General features: G+C 55.0%; 1 protein-coding gene across 31 annotated transcripts in view; it reads right to left on the minus strand.

The window, feature by feature from the left end:
• The window catches only part of TNS1 (tensin 1), a 241,793-nt gene that overhangs the window by 203,410 nt on the left and 16,320 nt on the right, over positions 1–22,063 (minus strand). For 6 of the 31 annotated variants that reach the window (XM_078328472.1, XM_078328470.1, XM_078328468.1 and 3 more), the window contains exon 2: positions 16,356–16,478. The exons of 3 other annotated variants lie outside the window; for them this stretch is intronic. Coding sequence is in view for 22 of the 28 variants with exons in the window: in XM_078328455.1 (XP_078184581.1) it covers positions 11,641–11,736 (96 nt within the window). In the remaining 6 variants the exon portion in view is untranslated. Of the gene's footprint in view, positions 1–4,381; positions 4,539–11,640; positions 11,913–16,355; positions 16,479–22,063 lie in introns of those variants that run through there. 22 more of the 31 variants (XM_078328463.1, XM_078328453.1, XM_078328452.1 and 19 more) reach the window with 8 other exon arrangements.

The raw sequence follows: 22,063 nt of genomic DNA on the forward strand, positions 1-22,063 counted from the left end.
AAGTGATCCTTCCACCTTAGCCTCCAAGTAGCTGGACTGTACCAGTGCACACCACCATGCCTAGCTAACTTATTTATTTTTACTAGAGACATGGACCCACGATGTTGCCCAGACTGGCCTCGAACTTCTAGGCTCAGGTAATCCTCCTGCCTCAGCCTCCCAAAGTGCTGGGATCACAGGTGTGACTACTGTGCCTGGTCAGATTTATCTCTAGTTTAAAATTCACCTTCCAGGGAGTCTTCCCTGACACCTTCTTGCCCAAGTCCAGGTTAGGTCCCCCTTACATCGCCCAGTGTTTCCCTCTTGGTAACACCCACCCTGCTTTCAATCATGTGCCTGATATGTGCAAGCAGCTTAAAGAGAGCAGGTCCTCCATAATAATCTGTGAAAAGGATGGAAATGTGCTTGGCAGGGGGGCATGGTTAGAAAGCCAAACGCCAGGATGCTCCTTCATCACACTATCTCCCCAACACCGTGCCCTGTCCCTGGGCTGCTCGCCATGGTCGTCTTCGCTGACTTAGGGCTCACATGTCATTCTTAGGGCTCAATTCTCACACACCCCACATTCCCTGCCCCAAATCATTCCCGGAATGGAGAACCCTGGCAGAAGAAGCAGCAGATGGGGTTCAAGCCTCGACTGACTTGCTGTGTGGCCTTGACAACGTGCCATCCTACAAGAAGCACTAACATTTATTGAGTTCTTATATGGGAGAGACACTTCTCTAAATGCATGTGTGGATTAGCCCACTAAAAACAGATCAGCCCTATAGGTAGGTGGGAAAACCAAAGCGTAGGGAAGTGAAGCTGTTTTCCTACCATCACACAGATGCCGAGTGACCAGCCCAGGATCCAGCCCAGACACTGCACTCAGCCAGCATGCTCCACTTCCGTTCAACACTGCAGGAAAAGAAGTGCAGTGCTGCTCCCCAATTTTGTGCCTCTCACATCACTTTGAAAAACTTTGCAAAAGGAGAGTCTTATTTCAGACCCTGACAAATCTCACACAGCCCAGTCTACCTCCCAAATCCACAGTCAGGAGGACCTTACAGGTCAACCAAACTAGAGGAAGCAAGTTCAAGACCAAAGAGTCAGATTGGGGTCCCCATGGCAGGAATTGCTCACAAGGGATCCAGGGCTCATGAGGACCCTCTGTCAAGAATGTGTGCTTAGCCCAGGGCAGGACACCAACTCCAGGAAACAGAACACATCACTGTCTGTAGCTGTGGCCTTAGTGAATAGTATCCAAGTTTCAGAGAGGTCCAGAAAAGCTGCGTGAACAGCTTGAGACCACTAAGCTTGCTCAGAGCAGGACCAAGGCTGCGCTTGAACCCCAGCCCCCGCCTGGTGGCTCTTTCAGCGTCACCCTGAGCCCTTCCCAGTTCCTGGAGACAGAGTGATCCCCTCTGGAAGGAAGGACCTGCAGCTCTAACTCCAACAGTACAACACCAAAAAGTCTCAATTGCTAGGCATGCAATTATTTTCTAAGTAAACAGTACTTGAATATGTATAGCAAATCAAAGCACTTGATGAGAAAATCCAGTTATTCATAATAAATAGCTCTGCTCCTTGGCTAATAAAGTGATTTTTATTCCTAGAGCTTGTTAAAACTATTCACTACAGATATATTACTTCTTGGATGACACAATTGCAGCTTTCCCCATACAGGAACATGTAAATTGATAGACACAAGCACTCACTCTAGGCACAAGACCTCACAGCTTCTGCCTCCGTCATCTTCCCTGAGGCCGCAGAGCCAGCCATTTCCTGGCCTCAGAGTAGCTGGTCATAGTCCCTGGGCAGTCAAGGGACTGGTCATAGTCCCTGGTCATAGTCCCTGGACACAGTCCAAGGACACAGCCCTGTCCCATGACACCCTTCCCAGGGAGATCCTCCCCCAGCATCAGATCTGGGATACAGAGGATCCCAAGAACCAGGCTGGAGACTGTGGAGTGGGAAGGGGGCCAGCATTCGCTGAGCACCTACTGTATGCCTACATACCTGATCTTTTGACATCTATTGTCTCTTTCCCCACCCCAGCCATACAAGGAGTATATTATTCTCCCCACTTTGCAGATCAGGAAACTGAGGCTCATGAAGGGAACTGCTTTACCAAGACTGCCCATCCAGTAAATATGGAAATATGGTTTGAGCGTAGTCCTGTCTTTCCAGTCCCTACTTCCCCAGACTCTGGCTCACCATGGCCATGGGCATCACAGCCAGCCAAGCCAGGACAGAGACTAGGAGAGGAGAGGAAAAGGAGCCAGGGGAGACACACAGGCTATTCTAGTCTTAAAGACACTCAAGGCCTGGTGCAGTGGCTCATTCCTATAATCCCAGCACTTTGGGAGGCTGAGATGGTCAGATCACTTGAGGTCAGGACTTCGAGACTAGTCTGGCCAACTTGAATATGTAATAGCAAATGGGAGCAGTTGATGAGAAAATCAAGTTATACATAATAAATAGCTCTGCTCCTTGGCTAATAAAGTGATTTTTATTCCTAGAGCTTGTTAAAACTATGCTAGTTTAATGCTAGTATTTGCAGAGATGAAACCCCATCTCTACTAAAAATTCACAAGTTAGCTGGGCATGGTGGCGCACACCTGTAGTCCCAGGCACTCAGGCTGAGGTAAGAGAATTGCTTATATCTGAGAGGTGGAGGTTACAGTGAGCTGAGATCCTGCCAGTGCACTCCAGCCTGGGTAACAGAGCAAGACTCTACCTCAATTTAAAAAAAAAGAAGATGAAAGAGAAGAAAGAAAAATAAAGACACTCAAGAAGGCAGTACCCACACCTGCCTTGGTGCCCAGACTCTTCCTCCTACTCTCGGGGAGGTATAACACCCACAGGGCACTCTACCTGCCAGGCACTGCCCTGGGTACTTGGATACAAAATCTCATCCCTACCTCTCTGCAATCCTCATTTCACCCATGGGAAAGCAGAGGTTCACAGGGCTGAGGTGTTTTTCCCAAGACTGCTCAGCTGAAGGGGGTCTATAGAGCGCTCTCTCCATTCACAGCAGCACATCACCACTGGACGTCTATCTGCCATCCTTCCGTGTCACCCTGGATGTCTACCTGCCAACCTTTTTGCTGCAAAGCTCCCTCCTGCTCACCTCTGTCCTCAGCACAGAAATAAACCTGGCCAAGGCTCCCATTTTCCAGATATCAACACCAGCCCAGTAAACCACAAATGCCTCCCTTTGGGGGACTTCCCGGTCACTCTCAATCCATTAATCCGGCCCATCCCAGCACCCTGGCCCAACATGCCACCCAAACCTCTTCATTCTAGACCCCCTCCTCTACCCTTCTTTGCCCAGAGGACACCTGGCTGCCCCAGTGTGTGTTCCCACAACTGCCCCTAGCCTGGGCTTGCCTGGGCCAAGAGGGCCCTCCCGAGGACTGGCCAGAACAAGGAAAGGGACAGGAAAGGCCACATCTGGATCGCAGACCTGAAGCCCCCTCCCCCAAACCAGCCATCACTCTTTCAGAGCCCTACAGTAACCTCAGCCAGGGATGACTTCCTCGCCCTCCTGACCCCATGTATGCTTTTGCCTGGCCAAGACAGCCCTACCAGAGCCCCTCTGAGGAAGGGGTCCTCTCCCCCCTTGACCCCTGGCCCTCCTGCAGTAGGCAGCCCTCTCCCAACCCCCTTTTCCCAGGAGCCTTAGCCCAGGACTGGCCTTAAGACTTTTACCCTTTACCACATGGCCCCCAGGCCTCTCTGCTGACCCCCCAGGCATCCCCATCTGAGACCCACCTTCCTGAACCTGGGGCCAAGAGGGAAAAGGGGAAGAGCAGGCCGTGGATCCCTCCTCTGGGACGGGGAGGTCTTGGTAGCAGGGGAGGGCTGTGGAGGAAGGGCTGGCAGGGAGTGGAAGCTGAAATTGGGTATAGAAGGAATAAAGAGATGGAATCTGAGAATTCTCTCCCAGCCCAGCTCTTCCAGACTTCATATTTGGGGCTACTCTTCTCTGCTCCCACCACTGCCTCTTCCTCAAGCTCTAGGGCTAAGCAACTGAAGGAGGGTGAAAAATTTTCACCCCATTGTGGGATGCGGGGGTAGTGGGGGAATGCTCCAAAAAGAAGCAAAGTTCTCAATAGCTTCCTTCCACTTACAGCTCTGGGACTCAACTGGGGGGTGGGGGTGGGGCAGGAGATGTACTGACCCAAGACCCTGGGTCTGGGCCCTGTTGGTGGGGACAGTCTTTAGGCTGAGGGTTGCTCAAGTCAGTCTGTCCTTCTGTAGGTCAGAGACGGAAAGGACCCTCCTTCAAGACTGACACCCCCACCCCAGGCTCTTAGTGAAAGGATAAGGTGGGGGGTTCAGTGGTGGGCGGGGGCTTGAGGAAGAGTAATGTCCCAGCTAAAGCAGCCAGACCTACCCAGAGCATGCAGGACAGACAGATCCACGTCATCTTCGCCGGGTCCCGTCCCTCGGGCACGCCCAGGGCCTGCGAAGAGCCCCTAAAGCTAGAGTCCCCTCGGCGCTGGCAGAAGGTCTCAGAGTCCGCTGCTGCTCTGGCGCCCGCCCGGCCTCTCGCCCCGCTGCCTCCAGCTCACCCTCCCTCCTCCTCCTCCTCTCCCCACTCCACCCCTCCTCCTCCTCCTCTCCCCACTCCACCCCCTCGCCCCAGCCTCCTCTCTCCTCCCTCCTCCCGGGCTCCACCGGTGGCCTTGAGGGTCGGGAGCTCTGCTTTGCAGGAGGTATAAAGGGGACAGGAAAAAGGGACAGCTACCCGAGGCAGGGCTCCCCCAGCCGCGCCCCCCGCCCCTGGACACACAACCCCTGTGTGCCACCAAGGCTCCTCTGTCTTCTGGTCTGGTGCTGGCGGGCCTGGAACCCTCCCTCCTCACTGCAGACTCCCGCCTCCAGCAAACCCACTCGGGGGCCTTCACTCCTGGAAGCCCCCGGACCACTGATGGATGAACAGGCAGCCCCAGGCCCGCACAGTCCCCACACCCAGGGCGCCTTGGCCCCTCCCCCTCTCCGAGTACCCGTGCCTGCCTCCTGGCCTCAGAACACACATGCATTTGCACACACAGGATTGGGACAGACCCTGGTGCCCACGAACCGAGCTCAAAGCCCGAGCTCAGAGTTAAGGACAGGCCTTAACACAGAAGAAATCGGGCCCAGACTGGGGAAGAATGGCCCTGCCCCAAGGCTGTGGATTTCATTCCAATTTTTTTCCTATTTCTTTTTTTTTCCCTCCTTCTTTCTTTCTTTCCTCCAAACATCTGTCCCAGCCCTTCCTGCCCTTCTGAAAAGCAGCCCCGCTCCAGGCTCCTGCGAGAGTGTGTTTTTCTTGACGGTACCCGGGGCCAACATTTGGTTTGCATTTCCCCACTTCCTCCTCCTCCTCCCCTCTCCCCCTCCTGGGCCCAGTCCTCCCCTCCCACCATTCCACAGGCCTTTTTCTTCCCCACAGTGTCCCCTGCTCACCAGCCCTCCCCTCCCCTCACTCCCACCTCTGCCCAGGGGCAATCGTGGGGGTCTAGAGGGTGGGAAGGAGGCTGGGTCAGAGCCCAGAAGTATTCCCAGGGGGCACTAAGAGGGAATCCAGCAAAGCCCGCCCCTGGCCCTCATTGTCTAGAACCACCACGTTCCCCTCCAAAAACACCGTTCCTCTTTGAGCTCTGGCCTTGGCTGGACCAACTGAGGGTGGGTGGGGGCCAGTGAATCACTCGCTCTGCTCTTTGGAGCTGTCCAGGAGAGGGAGGGAGGGCTCAGTCCCACACCCTCGTGTGGACACACACACACACAAGGACACAGTCCAACTCACGTCAGCACACAGGAGCCTGCCCAGAGTAGGCACTCGGAGACCTCGTTCCTAGACTGAGTCACTTAGCAAAAAAAGTCTTCTTCCCTGAGCTCCTATGCACACTGTGCTATCCGTGCCCCAGGACCACAAGTACAGAGGGTTACAGATCCCCTGCCTCCCTCCCCATTCACCCAAGTCCACGACATGCTGCTCTCCATCAGCACCACATACCATGAAACTATAACCGGCCTCCCCCTTCACAGTGAGCTGCCCAGCCACTTATGCCGACTCCCAGCCCAGGGACCACTCAAAACATCTACCTGGGAAACCCCAGAATGAAGAGGAAACAGACTTTTCATCTGAAAAAAGACTGCCGTATTCAGATACAAAGGTTGTCCACTGCACCAGAGACTATCCATCAATGGTTTGGTGATGCTAAGAAGTCAGGGGAGGACACTGAAGTGAAGTGTCAATTTCTGGTCCTTCCTAAAGCAGGTGCTGAGTGAAGAGTCTGTTCTGGTAAAGTAGTCAGGGTCCCCTCTCCATACTTCCCCAAGTCCCCTGGAGCTCTGGGGCTGGGAAAGATCCTCCCTCTAGCCTCCTCCCCTGCCAGGATCACAATCCCCCTCTGGACCTCCTACCCCAAGCCTGCTGAGGCTTCACTGACATTTTAGCCAACACTGAAATGAACCAGTGTTCCACACGGTTGGCCCAGCAGTCATGGCTGGGGACATCCATAGACAGACACCCCTGCAACCCTCCAGTATCCCCTGGCTGGAGCACCGGGGAGGTAAGGGGCGTGGTCTTCAGGAGGGAGCCTCACCCCACCCATTATCACCAGCTCTGCCAGGCTGCCCTTGTTCTGACAAGTTCAGGGGCTCAGCCAGCTAACCCCTGACATCCCTGTGCCCACTTGTACCCAGCTCCCCCTGCCTGCTCCCACAGCCCTTCACTGCTGGCGTCACTGAAGATGCCTCCCGCCAGCTTTCTCTGCAGTTCTCAGAAATCACCTTGGAGCTTCCCAGAAATGCTGGAAAATCAGACCAAAGACCAAGTCACAGAGACACCAACTTGTCTGGCCTCCCACAGAGCCCAAGGAGGCCTCGCTTGGACTCAGCTAGGACTGAGAATGGAAGTGGGGACCCTAGTGCTGGGGGTTCCCTTGGAGGCACCCTCCCTCCAGAATGACCCCACTCCTCTTCACCAAGCCTACAGGGCCTCTCCTGAATATTAATCGCTCATGATCAGGAAATCCTTCTTGCTAATTAACCACCGTTCTCCCTGTTGAATGTTAAACTCTGCTGACGGAGGTGTCTCTAACTGTGTGTAATGACTCTGTTTCAGGCTTGTCAGCCTCTATTTCTCCTTCACAGCCTGGTGTCTCCACTCCCACCCACACATGGGGCAAGGATGTGTCCTGTTTTTTATATCCCCAGAGCCTGGCACACAGCAGGCACCAGACACGGTTAAAGAATGACTCAGTCACTCAAGCAATTAGTCAATAGGTCCTAACATATTTTCCTACCGTAAGCATTCACTGCCCCCTTCCCAAACCTTCCTTCTCTTCCCCTCGAAAGGGCCTCGGGCAGCCCCACCTGTTCACCTCTGCCCACATGTTCAGTGCTGCCCTATCTGCAGCCAGCTCTGCCTGCTGCCAGCGCCCCGCTGCAGAGCTCCAGCCAGCTGCAGACTCTCCGCAGGCCCGGATGGCTTCGTTCATCTTGGGATCCCCACACTGTGCCCAGACCCCTGTCTCACATACAGCAGACACACTGCAGGGCTTGGCCGGGGCTCTGCGCTGGCATCCCAGAAGCCTCAGAACCCAGCCCCAACCCTGGGCCATCCCCGCCACTCCTGCCCTCCCCTGGCATGCTAAGACCTCCTTCTGATCCTCCCTCCAGACCCCTGCTCAGAAGCCAGCTGAAGAAACACAGTCAGGATAGTGGGCTCTGGTGCTGGCCCTAAACCAGCTGGCTTGGAGGAGGGTGGAGCCAAGGCAGAGGGAAGGGTGAGTGTGGGCAGGAATGAGCCAATAGCCCTATAGCCTGAGCCTGGCAGGCCCCTCCCTAGGCCTCAGTTTCCTTACCTGTAGAATCACCAGGCTGATGGCCTCCAATGTCTCTTCCAACTCCTGTGATGCCATGAGTTTCCCAGGCCAAGGCCCCATGCCGTCCAATTCAAGCTTCCTATCCTTTGACTCTTGTCCATCCAAACATTCTTACTGATGTTCACCCCTCTCTACCATGGCATCAAGCCTTTCCTTTGTCACCACGGGTCACAGCATCTGAAGGTCACTCTCCCCTGGCCCCAGGAAAGAGAACATTTTAGAGCTGGAAAGGCCTTCAAGCTCAGCTACCCAGGAGTCACAGTAAGAGCGTTTGGTGGTCACACAGAAGTTCAATGAGGGGAGCGGGCAAGGGTCATGAGGACCCGGCAAGGGTGACACCCACTCCTTGGTTCCCGATACAGCCTGCAGCTATACAAGCCCACTTCTCCACATCTTTTGATCCGCCACAGAACCTCAACCCCATATTTTATATAAAATATTTTTTCAAAATTGAAAAAATACGAATTTGAAAGTGTTGGCTGAAAAACAAACAAACTCTGAAGGTCCAAGCTAGCATGTTTGCCAGGAGGGTTGGTCTCAGGGCACCTCCAGCCCAGTCCAGTCCCCTTGCTTAACACACCGCCACCACCACACTGCGTCAGCAGAGGTGGGTGACTCACCAGAGGCCACAGAGCCCATCAAAAGCAGAGATCCACTCTCTTGGCTCCCAGACCCCGGATTTTTCCCCTAAACCCTGCAGCCTGCCACCTCTCACACTGGAGCCACTCGCACTGCAGCCCACCTCTCAGACCATCCTGGGGGGGCTCACATCCAACAGGTGGGGGCAGAGCTGGCACAGGGGTTCTCCACCAGCATCCAGCTGTAGAGCCCGACAGCTCAAGACCCAGGAATCTCCACCAACGCACTCAGCTTCTGGACCCCAACCTCTCACCCCCTCAGACTCCGACACTCGCCCCTGCTTCAGGAAAGAGTAATATCAACTAACTTGGCACTTGGCTTGCGGCATGTCCTTGAAGGCTCCTACTAACCCTCATCTTATAAATGCAGAAACGGAGACACATAGAGGTTCAGCAACTGGCCCAGAGTCACACAGCTAGTATGATGTGCAAAAATGGAGCTTGGGGCATCTGATCCCACATCTCCCATGGGTGGAGACTTTTCCTACTGCTGTTATAGCAATGCAATCACCCCAGAACTAGGGGCTATGCTTCCATGTTGTGGTAATGTGTTAGCTGTCCTCTCCAGTCACCTAAGGGCTGACACCGAGGCTCCAGGGAGGGGTCCAGGCACCCGGGGAATGGGTCTTCCTTGGCAAGAGACAGCGGGGAGCCAAGGATAGTGCTACTGCATGGCTCCCTCATGGCCCCAGAAGAGTCAACGAGGAGACATCTGGGTGTGGGCAGGTCTGTCCCATGATGCCCCTAGGCCCTCCCTGAGGTAAGCCATGCTACCTCACCCTACCCCTCACCCTCATACACACTCAGCCTGAGTCCTGTGTGCTCAAACCTCTAGCAGAGCCTCCATGAACCACTACACAGGGTGCAGCCAAGGCGTGAGTGGGGGCTCAAGTTTCATCCATGTCCCACTCACCAAGCCCTGGCATGACATGCCTCAGCCCAGAACATGGGGTACTACATTCTAATGCCCACCAAGGCACCACAAGGGCAAGAGGCCCTGCCCCCAGCCCCCACATCCAGCACCCCTCTAGTCCCAGATTGAGGTCACTCTCTTGCACTGCAGATATGTGGGTGCTCTCTGAGAGAGAAGGCGGAAATCCAAGCAGGTCCTGCATGAACCTCAGTTTCCCCAGCTGCACAAGAAGGAGCCTCACTCACACCCCTTCTCCTACTGCCCCTTCCCCATCACCCCAGGTGGGGACACTGTCTGGGCCCAATCTCAACAATGCTTAATAAGATCCTTCCCAGAGCTCTGCTCCACAATCTTGATCTCTTCCCCAGCTCTAATTTCCTGCCTGACTCAGGCCCCTCAAAGGCCGGAGGGAGGCAGCTGCAGCTGCTCATCCACAGCCCCAACCCCCAGCCTCCAGCTCAAATCCTAGCCCAGGAGGAAGAGGAGAGTCGAGTGAAGTGGTTCCATCATCCTCTACCTCTCCCTGCAAATGAGAAGGGGGCATTGCTAAGCAGTCTGGGGTCCGACTGACCTGGTCCTGGCTGGCCATTTCCCACTTCAGGCTTCTTTTCTCGAATCTAGAACTCCGGACTCCATGGATGGCATCTGAACTTAGAACCCAGTGGAATGTGGACAGGTCTCCAGCCCTGTGATCTGCAGCTGCAGGGCCTGCCTCCCAGCCAATCCCTGAGGACAATACATTTTGCTGGAAGATTTCAAAGCATACCTTGGGTAACTGGAACAGAAGCCTGCTGGCACCTTTCCCCACTGCGGAACAGCAGAGAGGGAAACTGAGGCTCAAGGATAGCACCTGGGAGAAGGAGCTAAAAGTCCAAGCTCCTGAGGGAGCAGAAGGATCCTTCTCATCCATTTCGGTGGCAAGCATGGATACTGGGAGCAATCTCTCCATCCCTACATACTCCAGCTCTGGCCTGCCTAAAGGTCTGAGCTAAGATCCCTGCTGGAAGCAAACAATAACAATGATAGTATCCCTGATGTTCATCAAACACCTGTTACGGAGCAGGTACAGGTAAACACTAAATGCATTATCTCATTTAATCCTTACAACACTCCAACTATGTAGACAATTTCATTATCCCCACTTACAGATGAGAAAACTAAGATATAGGCAGATCCCGTAACTAGCCCAAGGTCTGCAGCTAGTAAAACCAGAATTCAAAGTCAGGTGGCTGGCTTCATAGCTGGCACTCTTAACCAGAATGGTGGACTTCCCCCTCCCATGTGACAGGGGACCATCCCTGCCCCAAGAGAGTGGGTCAGAAAGCAGGACTTCCAGTCCCTGGAATCCTTCCCCTCTTTAGAGGTTCCTGGGGTCCTGGGGGCTCTAGGTCATAATCCTGAGATTCTCCTTGCCCTCCAGGGAGAATTTAATGTTATGTACAGGTTTTCCAATTCCCTACTTTGTAGCTACGCCCCCACCTCCACCTCCACCATCCTGTCTACACTCCCCCCATCCACAAACATACACACATTACACACATGCTGAAGGCAACGTCAAGCATCCTCTCTTGAGAATCGCAGGGAGACCGCTGCTCAACTGGGACACGCCCACCCACAGCACTGCAGGTTCCCAGACCTCTGCTCCCGCCCCCAATGCTGCTGCTGCTCCCTCCCTGGCGCCCAGCTCCCATCCTCTCCCTGTCCAGTTCCCCGGTCCCTCTATCCTCCTGAACAAGTGGGAAATCCCTCCTGCCGTCCTCGAGCCGCCCCATTCCTGTGTCCATCTCTCTTCCTTACCTCCCTGCCTTAACTCGGAGGCTTCTAAGGATTGGGAGGCAGAGGGCATTTCCAGGAACCCACCTTCCCTTCCTACGGAAATTTAAGAGGGATGCTTAAAACCCCAGGAACTTTATTCCGTATCCGCTGTCCTCCCACGGACTCCGGCGTTATCCTTCAGACTTCTGACCCAAGCCCAAGACATCTAGGGGTGTGCGCTGGGGGAGGGGCAGCAACTCCCCCTCCCGGGTCCCAGTAGCCTGGGTGGAGAGTCCCCCGGAGTCCCAAACTCTGCTGAGATCCAGGCTGACGACGGCCCAGACGGAGGGTCCCTGAGAGCGGAGGGTTAAAAGTCAGATCCAGTGCCCAGGAAACTGCGGGAGAGGAGCACCTGGGAGGGAGCGGGCGGGAGGGTCGGACGGGGCCAGGTGTGGCCGAAAGTATTTACCTGGCTGCGGAGGCAGAAGCGCAGGGGCAGGAGACACGAGAAAAGGTACTTGCCCCATCGGATCACGCAGGACAAGCACCAGCTCAGCCGAGTCATGCTGCCCGAGAGTGGGCGCCTGGGGCGCGAGGGTCGAGGGCGGTGGACCGGCTGCTCCCGGCGCGGAGTTCCGGGGATGGGGCGGGGTAGGAAGGCGGGCGCCCTGCCCCTGGTCTCCCGGAGGCTCAGCCTCGGAGGAGCAGCCCTTGTCCTGCCCCCTCTAGCGGGAGAAGCGCGATGGGAGGCCCGCGCTGGGCTCCATCTCCGGGAACGCCCCCGGGGCGCGGGCGGCAGGGGGCTGACACCCTCGGGGACTCTTCCTCCGCGGCTCTCTTTCTCCTACCCTGGCGGCGTGACAGCCTCCGCCTTCTGCTTCCCGGGGGCGCTGCGGGGCGGGAGCGGCACCCCGGCAACTTCTGAGGTTCGGGGAGCCGCGCGGGGGAGGGAGGAGGGGACCGGGGAGAGGCGGCGCCCGGCGGGGAGCTTCCACCTGAGAGCAAGGAGAGGCAGCCGCGGGAGCCCGGGCGGTGGCGGCAGCATTGTGCTCCCGGCTGCAGGGAGGGTGTGAGCCTGCGTGTGTGCGTGTGCGCGGATTCCCTCCAGAGCCCACTCCAGTTCCCATATTGTTCACCAGAGCATAATGTGATTAACTTAAACCGAGGCCTCCGGCTTCCAAGACCCAAGCAGGCACACCCCTGTGCCAGGCGCGCACGTGGGGACTCTGTCCGTCTGGACCAGCTGTCCGGTCCCACCTCCAACCTCTTACCCTGGCCACATGCCCCGACTTCTCGGCCAGGATCTCTCTCTAGCCAACTCGAGTGTGAGGGCGCTCAGACGCCCAGAGCATCCTAAGAGCCCCCACAGGTTGGAAGGGACCCTGCCTGGGAGAGAGCAGAGCTGGACCAGCGCTCTAGGGCTGGGGCTGCACCCGCCTGCTCTGGGTTCAGGGCGTCCACTTCCCATCTTCTCCCTCTGCCTGCCTTTGCCTGCCTCTGCTGTGCTCAGCTGAACAGAGGATGGGGCCTCTCAGGAATATTGTGTGAGGTCATCCTATCAGGACCTAGAACTAGGAAGAGGGAAGAAAAGAGAGGGAAGGTGGAGGTCCTGGACTCTGGAGAGAGATGGGGAGAGACACAGAGACAAAGGCAGAGAAAGACTGGCAGAGACCCACAGACAGACTGCGGAGAGCTGGAGGGGGAGCCATGAGCTTTGCCGGGGGTTCTGTGGCTGCAGAGAAAGTGGGAGGGCAGGCAGCCTGCCAACCCTGGAGAGAAGAGGGGTGGAGGAGCTGCCAGGGGGCCTCTTCCGCAGCAAACGCCGTTGGAGCTCAGCCAGACCCCTCCCCCATGCCCCTGGGGCTGGGCTGCCCCAGCGCCATCTCAGGGCATCTTTCCAGGTGACACTGCCTCCCTGTCCCCTTCTTCTCCAGCACCAACCAGGGTCCCTTTCCCACTGTGTGGGCTGAGGTCCTGAAAGTTTCTCAGCTAGCTCACCCCTGCCCCCAAGCTCTCCTCTGCCCACCCTCCACGACAGACTCCTCAGGCCCTGCCTGTCCCCACTGCAGCTCAGCTCTCCACCTCAAGACAAGGCAGGGGGTTCAGCATTTGGGGGCGACTAGCAGGACCCCAGGGAGGGAAAAGGAAGAGGTTCCTGCTTGGCAAGTGGACAGAGAGTGGGGAAAGAGAGACATTAGGGACTCTCAGCCCCTAACAATCCCCCAGCAGGGGGGATCACACCCTCCTCATCCCTCCCCCCCACCAACCACCACACATGCTCTGGATAAAAGCTGGAAGGGCATCAGGGAGGTAGGAGGAAAGGTAGTGTGATCCCCACACTAAAGCAAGCCCATCTCCAGCAGGACAGACCTTTGTTCATGCCCACAATCTCCAGGGAAGCCCCAGCACTGCTGAGTCCTGTTCCAAGTCAGCAGAGGGGACCTTCCTCCTCTTCCAGGGGCCTTCAATCTCTATAGCTTCCCTACCCCAACTCAGAGGAAATAGATAAGACATGAGACAGAAAGAAATAGGATTCAATCCATAGCAAGTAGAATGAAGTTTCATTCAAAGGAATCGCTTGTGGAATTTCTAAAATAGGAGGAAGTTACTCAGACAAGATTGGCTAAAGTGTGGCCCTGCCTAGCTTAAGAGAGGAGGACAAGATGACTTTTTCTTAAGAAAATTCTCAAAATCTTCTCCGCAGTTAGGCATGAGAGACACTCAGCAAACAGAAGGAAAAAAGAATGAACCAGTAGAAAGGGAAGGAAGTAATGACGACATCCAAGGCTTCCCCACCTGCAGCCAATAATGAACTGAGCTCAGCAGGGCAGAGTCCATTTCCAGCCATGCCCAGCAGGAGGTGCCTTAAGCCAAGGACCCACCACAGAGAGACAGTCCAAGGCTTACAAGGACCTAAGGCCAGGCTTGCCACTGCCTGAAGGGTATCCCAGCATCTCACTTCCAACCTCTGTCCCCCCCCATACCCCTTGTAGCTTCATGCCAAGTGTCTCAATACCTGAAGGTCAATACCATATTGCCACAGGCACTCTGTTCTGTTTTCCTCACCAACGGGGGGTCAGAATCCCAAGGATAACAGCTGCAGGATCCCCAGACCCTCCTGAAGCCACTCCAGAACCTCCTAGAAGGTTCTAGCCAGGATCCCCTTTGCTGCTTCTTTCACCAAAATTCACATATGGAAGTGGGAGAGTTGGGTGGGGGGGGTCTAATCCCAAATGGTCTTCTGTCAGTCTTGGTCCTTTTTCTCCCTTAAAGCACTCAAAGCATCAGAAACTGCACCTAGGCATAGTGTGGTGGCTCACACTTATAATCCTAGCACTTTGGATGGCCGAGATTGGTGGATCATTTGAGGTCAGGAGTTTGAAAGCAGCCTAGACAGCATGGTGAAACCCCATCTCTAGTAAAAATACCAAAAAAAAAAAAAAAAAAGCTGGGTGTGGTAGTGGGCACCTGTAATCCCAGCTACTTGGGAAGCTGAGGCAGGAGAATCGCTTGAAGCTGGGAAGTGGAGGTTACAGTGAGCCAAGATTGTGCTACTGCACTCCAGCTTGGGTGACAGAGCAAGACTCCATCTCATGGCAGGGGAGGGGGGAAAGAAACTGCATCCAGAACCTGCTAGGTGCTCAGTCCACCTTCCCTCCAGGCCCGAGCATGAGGAATAGAGACGCAAAACTCCTCCCAGTGGACCAGACACAGATGCTCAGATGCAGATAACCACATATTAGAGGCCAAAGCATCCCCCATAGGAAAGGATAGGGGAAGCCTGGGCAGGTTCTAGGCTGTCCTGGGGGTCTCATGCCAGACCACATGAAGAGATCTCTCTGCAGCCCCCATGCAGAGGTCCAACAGTAGTTCCCAGCTCCTCACCCCTCCCTCCCCAGTGCAACTTTTGAAGAGCTGGTCACCATCCTTCTGGGTTAACCCATCCTCTGGTGACTCCTTGTTCCCTGCTCATGTGACCTGGCCCTCTCCAGGTTCCCACAAGCCTTGGACTCATCTCCAAGCCTTAGCACCCCTGCTTGTCCTTCCTCCTGCTCCTATCCTCAGTCACAGAGTCCAGACTGGCAAGGGAGTGCTGTACTGGGGGTCTGGCCAGGAGTTGGAGGAGGAGGAATGACTTCTCTACACCCCACCATGTCCATGCAACCAGAGATCAGGATTCTGAGTGCAGGCCAGGGAGTGCAGGTGGGATGGAGCCCATGTTTGTGGACAGTGTCTGCTCTGGCCTATCTCCCCAAGTTTGCCCTGGCTCAGGGCTGGAAGGGCCCCTTTTTTTCTGCAGAGAAGCAAGAAAAGAACAGGAAACTTCTCGGAGGCAGCCAGCACAGGTGTTGGGGAAACAAGAGAGCGGGTCATGGGAGGAGGGCCCACCTGGCGCAGGGCAGGCACAGAGCCTCCTCTGTCACAGGTCCTCAGGGCCACAGTGCCCCAGCTGGTTTTGTCTGCAGGGGCACAAAGGCAGCTCCTGTTAGGGAGAATCACTTGAGCATCTGATCAGAGACTCCAGCTCTTGCTTTCACACCCAGAGAGAGATGCACAGAGACCACTCCCCTGGGACCCTCTCCCCCAGCCTTTCTCCACCATTAGATGGGAACATCACTGCAAGCCCTCCTCTACCCCACCCCCGCCCCCACCTGCTGGAGAGATAGTGTTTCACCACTCTCCCATTCACAGAGATTCCTCCCATGCTTCCCAAGGGGCTGTCCCTCAGGTCCCACCTTCCAGGCAGGTTCCCAGGCCCCTCAGCACCTGCACCAGGGATGGATTTCACTAGCTGCACACATGGATAAACTGCCCAGCCATATACAAGGCACGGAACTTGCACCCAGCCTCTCTCCATACAACAGTATATGGGTTCCTGCAGAGCTGGGCTCTGTCTCATACCGATTCCATGTCAACAGCTCCTGGGCCTCCTCTGATCACCTCATTAAAGTCCTTAGATTGCTTTGAGCCTCAAATCTATGTGACATCAATACGTTCATTTCTTCCTAGCACTTGGAACTATTTCTTGTTGGCTGTGCCATTACTCACACCTGTAATCTCAGCACTTTGGGAGGCTGAGGTGGGAGGATAAAAAGGTCAGGAGTTTGAGACCAGCCTAACCAACATGGAGAAATCCCGTCTCTACTAAAAATACAAAAATCAGCCAGGTGCGACAGCACATACCTGTAATCCCAGCTACTCAGGAGGCTGAGGCAGGAGAATCAAATGAACCAGGGAAGTGGAGGTTGCAGTGAGCCCAGATTGTGCCATTGCACTCCAGCCTGGGCAAAAGGAATGAAACTCCATCTAAAAAAAAAAGAACCATTTCTTGTTGATACATTTGCTCACTTCTTCCCTGTCTCACCCCTTTCCCTACCAGAATGCCAGTCCTAGAGGCCCTTGTCAGTGTTCACAGCTGCGTCCCTAGTACCTAGCATGGTACCTGCATTTGGCCTACAAACATGAGTTATTTGATAAGTTAATTAAAAGACTGCATGACAGACCAGGCCTGGTGGCTCACGCCTGTAATCCCAGCACTTTGGGAGGTCGAGGCAGGCAGATAACCTGAAGTCGGAAGTTTTAGATCAGCCTGACTAACATGGAGAAACTCTACTAAAAATACAAAATTAGTTGGGCGTGGTAGTGCATGCCTATAGTCCCAGCTATTCAGAAGTCTGAAGCAGGAAAATCACTTGAACCTGGGAAGCGGAGGTTGCGGTGAGCCGAGATAACGCCACTGGACTCCAGCCTGGGCAACAAGATCGAAACTCCGTCTCAAAAATAAAAATTAAAAATATATTTAAAAGGATGGCAGGAAGGAAGAAAGGACAGAAGGAAGGAAAGGAGGGAGGGAGAGAGGGTAGGGGGAGGGGGGAGGGGAAGAGAAGGAGGGAAGGAAGGAGGGAAGGAAGGAGGGAGGGAGGGAGGGAGGGAGGGAGGGAGGGAGGGAGGGAAGGAAGGAAGGAAGGAAGCCATTTCTGTTTCTAAATCCACTGGCTCCCTCTCACAGCTGGATTATGGGCCAGGAGCAATTGTCATTTTCAGGGTTTTACTGTCACTGTAGTGAGGACCACAAGGTCTTCATGCACCTCCGGTCCACACAACCCCTGATGAGAGCCCCCATCTCCCTGTTCTGAAACAGCTCCCCAATATAGGACTGATTTCGGTTAAAGTTGAACCCGTTCTCCTGCCCCTGATTTACATGAAGACACTGAGGCCCAGAGAGGTAAAGTGACTTGCCAGGGGTCACACAGCTAGAAAGTGGCAGTGCCAGAACTGGAAGGAGGCCCTCATTCCTGAGTCACGACTTTTCCCTAGCATAGCCTTATAGCCAGAAAAGCAGAGAGAAGGGAGAGAAGGAGCGAGGAGAGGGGGACGGAGAGGGGAGGAAATGTCTTTCCTCTCATAGCTATCTCAAGCAGGTAAGGTCTTAAGTTCTTCTCCCCTTCACCATTACTAGCCCAGGTCTCTGATCTCTGTCAGGCAGGAAGTTCCTCTTGATACCTAACCTCCATCCCTACTCTTAAATTCCAGACCGTTTCCTCTTAGCCTGTCTTGCCTGAGGAAGGAGAACAGCTTGATCACTCTCCTCTGCACAATGAATGCCTTCCGACCCTTGCAGCTCATTATTCAAGCCCCTGTCCCCACCCAACCCCCACCCCTCTTCATTCTCCAGGCTGAGAATCCCAGGTCCTCTGGGCCCCTTTCCAAATGATTTCCATCACCACCCAGCAGCTGACAGGATAAACGGGGGTTGGGGTGGGGTGGGGATAGGCCTGGAGTGATGGTGGGTATCGATCCATGGGAAGTCCACAGCCCAGAGCAGCTGGAGATGGGGAGTGGGACAGGGGCCTGGGTCGCCTTGATTATCCCCCTACCCTGGTTTGTGCCTTGCAGGGCCCAGCATGGAGACTGCAGACCTAGGAGCTGGGCGCTGGGCCTGAGCCCAGCCTCCCACAATGAGATTAAAGCAGGGACTGTCTAATTGATTCTGATGGAACTGGGAGAAAGAGTGAGATGAATGGAGAGTACAGGAGAGGGAGGAAGGAGGGCCAGGGAAAGGGGGAGGACAGGGGAGGGTCCGTCTGGGAAGCCCAGTGGCATCAGCACTAACTAAATCAATTACCCTCCACCACCCCCCACCCCCCTGCCGCTCCTGCTGCAGCCCCCTTCCCTTCCTGGGAAACCGGCCCACTGACCAGTCTGTCCCTGAACTGGACAGAGAGGGTAGTTTCGTGGGGAGGCACAAGGGGAAGGAAGCTGAGTTAAAGCTCCCAGGATCCAAGATGATTCAGAGAGGCTGCGACAGTGACAGTGACTGGCAGGGAGCTAGAGACACCAGGGGAGAGACAGGAACGGGGTGGGGTGGGAGACACAGATAGATAATCAGGTCCCCGCCCACTTCAGGTCCATCCATCCGGCAGCCTCCCTCCATTCTGCTCACTGCCACCCCACCCGCCTCTCTCCCCTTGGCTCATCTCCCTGGGCTCCTCTCCAGGACCCACTCCCAGACAATGGTTACTGCAGTGTGAGAAGGAGTGGGAAACAGGACCCCAGGACTCTCCAGCGCCCCACTCAGCTACGGCCCTCAGCCCGTGCCCTGCAGATAGCCAGAGAACTGTGATAAGGACCGAGAGCATGGGGAACCCAGGTCACTCAGAGAGATCCCAGGTGGACCCAAGACTGAGTTGAGGACAGGAGGCAAGAAATGGACCCTCCTCCCAGAGAGACAATGCAAAACAGGAGAGGCACAGGGGCTGAGCCCTGGCATCAAAGACTGGAGATGTGAGCAAGCACCAAGCCAGTGTGAGTGGTGAGAAGGAAGCAAGCACAGCAGCAAGGCAGGAGGAACGTGCGAGGAAAGGGAGACGGGAAGGAGGGTGGGAGGCTTCTGACCATCCATAAACAGCAGCGGGTGGCAGTGAAGGGTCAGCACCCTGGAAAGGCGAAAAGAGTAAAGGAATCAAAGAACGAGGAGCGAACGCAGCTGGACAGCCAAGGAAACTGAGGCATAAAACAAGGTCGACACAGCCTCACATTGAGGCTCCAGAAGCAAGCATGACTTTGAGCTCCCAGTGACTCCTGCCTCTCCAGGCTCAGACCACCAAAAGGACCATCCTGGAAGGGAGCATGGACTGAGACCCTCAAGAGCCCAGCTGCAGCCCCTGGGATCAGGAGCCACCCTGGGCCAAGGGTCTCACGGCACTTGATTCCTGTCTAGGGAGTAGGCCACCATGGGATCAGGTCCAGGACAAACTCCTAGGGGACTTCAAACCCTCCCCGCCCCCCCACCTCCCCACTCCCCCCTCGAGTCCTTCACTGTCCACAGAAGCCAGGAGAGATGGCACTCAGTGTGTCCTGGCCAGACCCTGCATCCCCTCAAATCAAGGCTAGAGGCTCTCCTGGAGCCTGCAGACTTCCGTTCTCTCTGATGAACTGGATGGAACTATTGGCTTCCTTTCTCCCCCACCCCGAGGGTCCCAGACTCCTCTGTGATCCACTTGAACTTGGCTTCTGGCACATCCTATGCTCATTTTGTCTGGTGGCTTTAGGGCAGAGCAGGCTTAGCTCCAGGCAGACCAGATATGAGGAGGTCTCTGAAGGACCCTCCCTTGGGCAGCCTGGCCCAATCCCTGCCAGGGCCTCGCCAGCCCTGTGGATGGATACGCTTGGGGCACTGCCCCTCTGGGAGCCTCAGTGTCCTCATCTGCAACATGGCTGCTGCTGTGTTTGGTTTTCTCTCCTCCCAGAGTAGTTGAGGGCATGCAGAAGAAAACATGTGCGTGCATCATCTCCATTGTCTACACCCTCACCTCCCAAAGAGAAGGATCCAGGTAGAAAGCCAGCAAAGAGACCAAGATCAATTCCTGGCCCTGGCACCTGTGGGCCGTGTGACCTTGGGGAGTTAGTTTTCTATGCTAAGCCTCTGCTTCCTCTTCTGTAAAATAGAGACTAGGATCCTAACCTCACAGAGTAATCTTGAGGATTAAATTCAATGTGAACACGCCTGGTGGGGGACCTGATTCATCGAGGTACCCTCGGGAGCTACTGAACAGTATCTCAACCACAACCCCTCCAGGCTCTGCCAGCCGCACACTGCCCACCCCACACCCACTAGACAGACGCTCCCCGCCAGAGCACCCTGTCTGGAACATGCAGTTCGCACCATTGTCCAGGGAATGGACGCCTGAGGGAGAGAAGCCAGGAGTCTCAGCAGGTTGAGGCCAAAACAGCATTGTTAGGAGATGCTGGAAGCAGGCCAGGGGTGAGATAGAATGGGGGCACATGAAGAGGCTGGAACCCAAGAAGAGAGTGGAATTGGAGGATACAATCCTCTTCTCAGTCCAAGAAGAGAAAGAAAGAAGCACAGCAACAATTTCCTGAGCACCTCCCAGCCCAACTCAAGACAAGCACGAGGAAACAGGCTGGGACTAAAGCAAAAATACTCGAGCTAGACAACAGGCAGAACTTCTGATGAGGCACCACACTGCCAGAGAGGCCGCTCTTTTCATCCTACTATTCCCATTCTATTCCCCATGCTCTTCTTCTAAACTCCAAATGAGGTCTGAATCTTCAATATCCCATGATATCGCATAACATCTCACTTTCCGAAGCCCTGACTCAACTTAGCAGAAAAACGGGCTGACGCTGCTGCCCCCATCCCCAAATTTCCAATCTCACTTAGCCTGGAACTCTCCATATGAATTCTCTTGCAGAAACCAAAACCCATTTTGGGAAATGAGGCCGCTTCCCACGCAGGTATCTCTCCCATGCTTCAGAGCCCCTTCCCCAACCAGGCCTCACCTGGGCCATTCGGATTGACCCCTTGTTAAGTTTTCTGTCTTTGAGAGGCAGACTGAAGTGCACAGCCTGAGGATGTGGAGTGGGAGCTAGGAAGAAACTGGGGGACAGGAAGGAGTCTAGGGCTTGAATAGAAAGGGGACAGACACGTTTTCTTTATGGAGCCAAAGGAAGAAACCAAACATTGAAATAGACAAATTATATACAACATATATAGACACGTATAAAGCACACATCCCCTGAGGAACGAGGAGGGTGCCCCGGAGGACAAGGGTGAAGGCTGGGACCCTGTGGACGGGGAGAGAGGAACTGGGAGAGAGAAGAAAGGAAAAGGAAAGAGTTGGGTCTTTCCAGAAAGAGAAAAGTACATACTGAAGGAACTTCCTGGCCATTCATGGATCCAAGTGACTATGCTGACATGCAAACCGGATGCAAAAGAGCATGCAAATGAGGTCGCTTGCCAGATAATTCTTAGTCTAGGTCACCTTGACTATAATGAGGTGACAGTTTGGGGGTTGCCCTAGAGGTAAGAACTACCCCTAATCCTCCTCCATGAGCGCCCCATCTCCCTGGAGAAAGGCCCTCTTTCCCTCCACATTTGGGCACCAAGGAGGGGGACTCATGGGGCCTCTTTCCACACCTTGGGTCTCTTTCTAGGCCCGCAGGCCCCCTCATGCCTTTTCTCTGCCCACCCTAAACTTCCTGCTTCTGCAAGGGGCTTGCCCTTTAGCCTCCAGAGCGGGGAGGCCCTGAGGAAAGATTTCTCTTGATAAAAAGAGGAAGGGAGTCCGGAAAGGGGAAATCAGCTACAATCATGAGATCAGGTCAGGATCAAACCCCTGTGCCTCCGCAGTATGCCCTGTTCTCTGACTTCATACCCTGGCTGATTGGGAAGTGCCACCTGATATCTGATCTCCCACCCTCCTGCTATTTTCAAGCTGGTTTCAAACCTCACCCTCTTGTCAATGGCCTCAAGACCACCCCTAAGACAAGGAAGAAGAGGGTCTAGAGGAGCCATCCTGGTATTCGCTCCCTGGCTGCAGCCTCCCCACCGCCCTACTCTTTTTTGCAGGTGAGGGAGCCGAGCCCAG

This window comes from Callithrix jacchus, chromosome 6, assembly GCF_049354715.1.
Source record: "Callithrix jacchus isolate 240 chromosome 6, calJac240_pri, whole genome shotgun sequence".
Taxonomy (NCBI): Eukaryota; Metazoa; Chordata; class Mammalia; order Primates; family Cebidae; genus Callithrix; species Callithrix jacchus.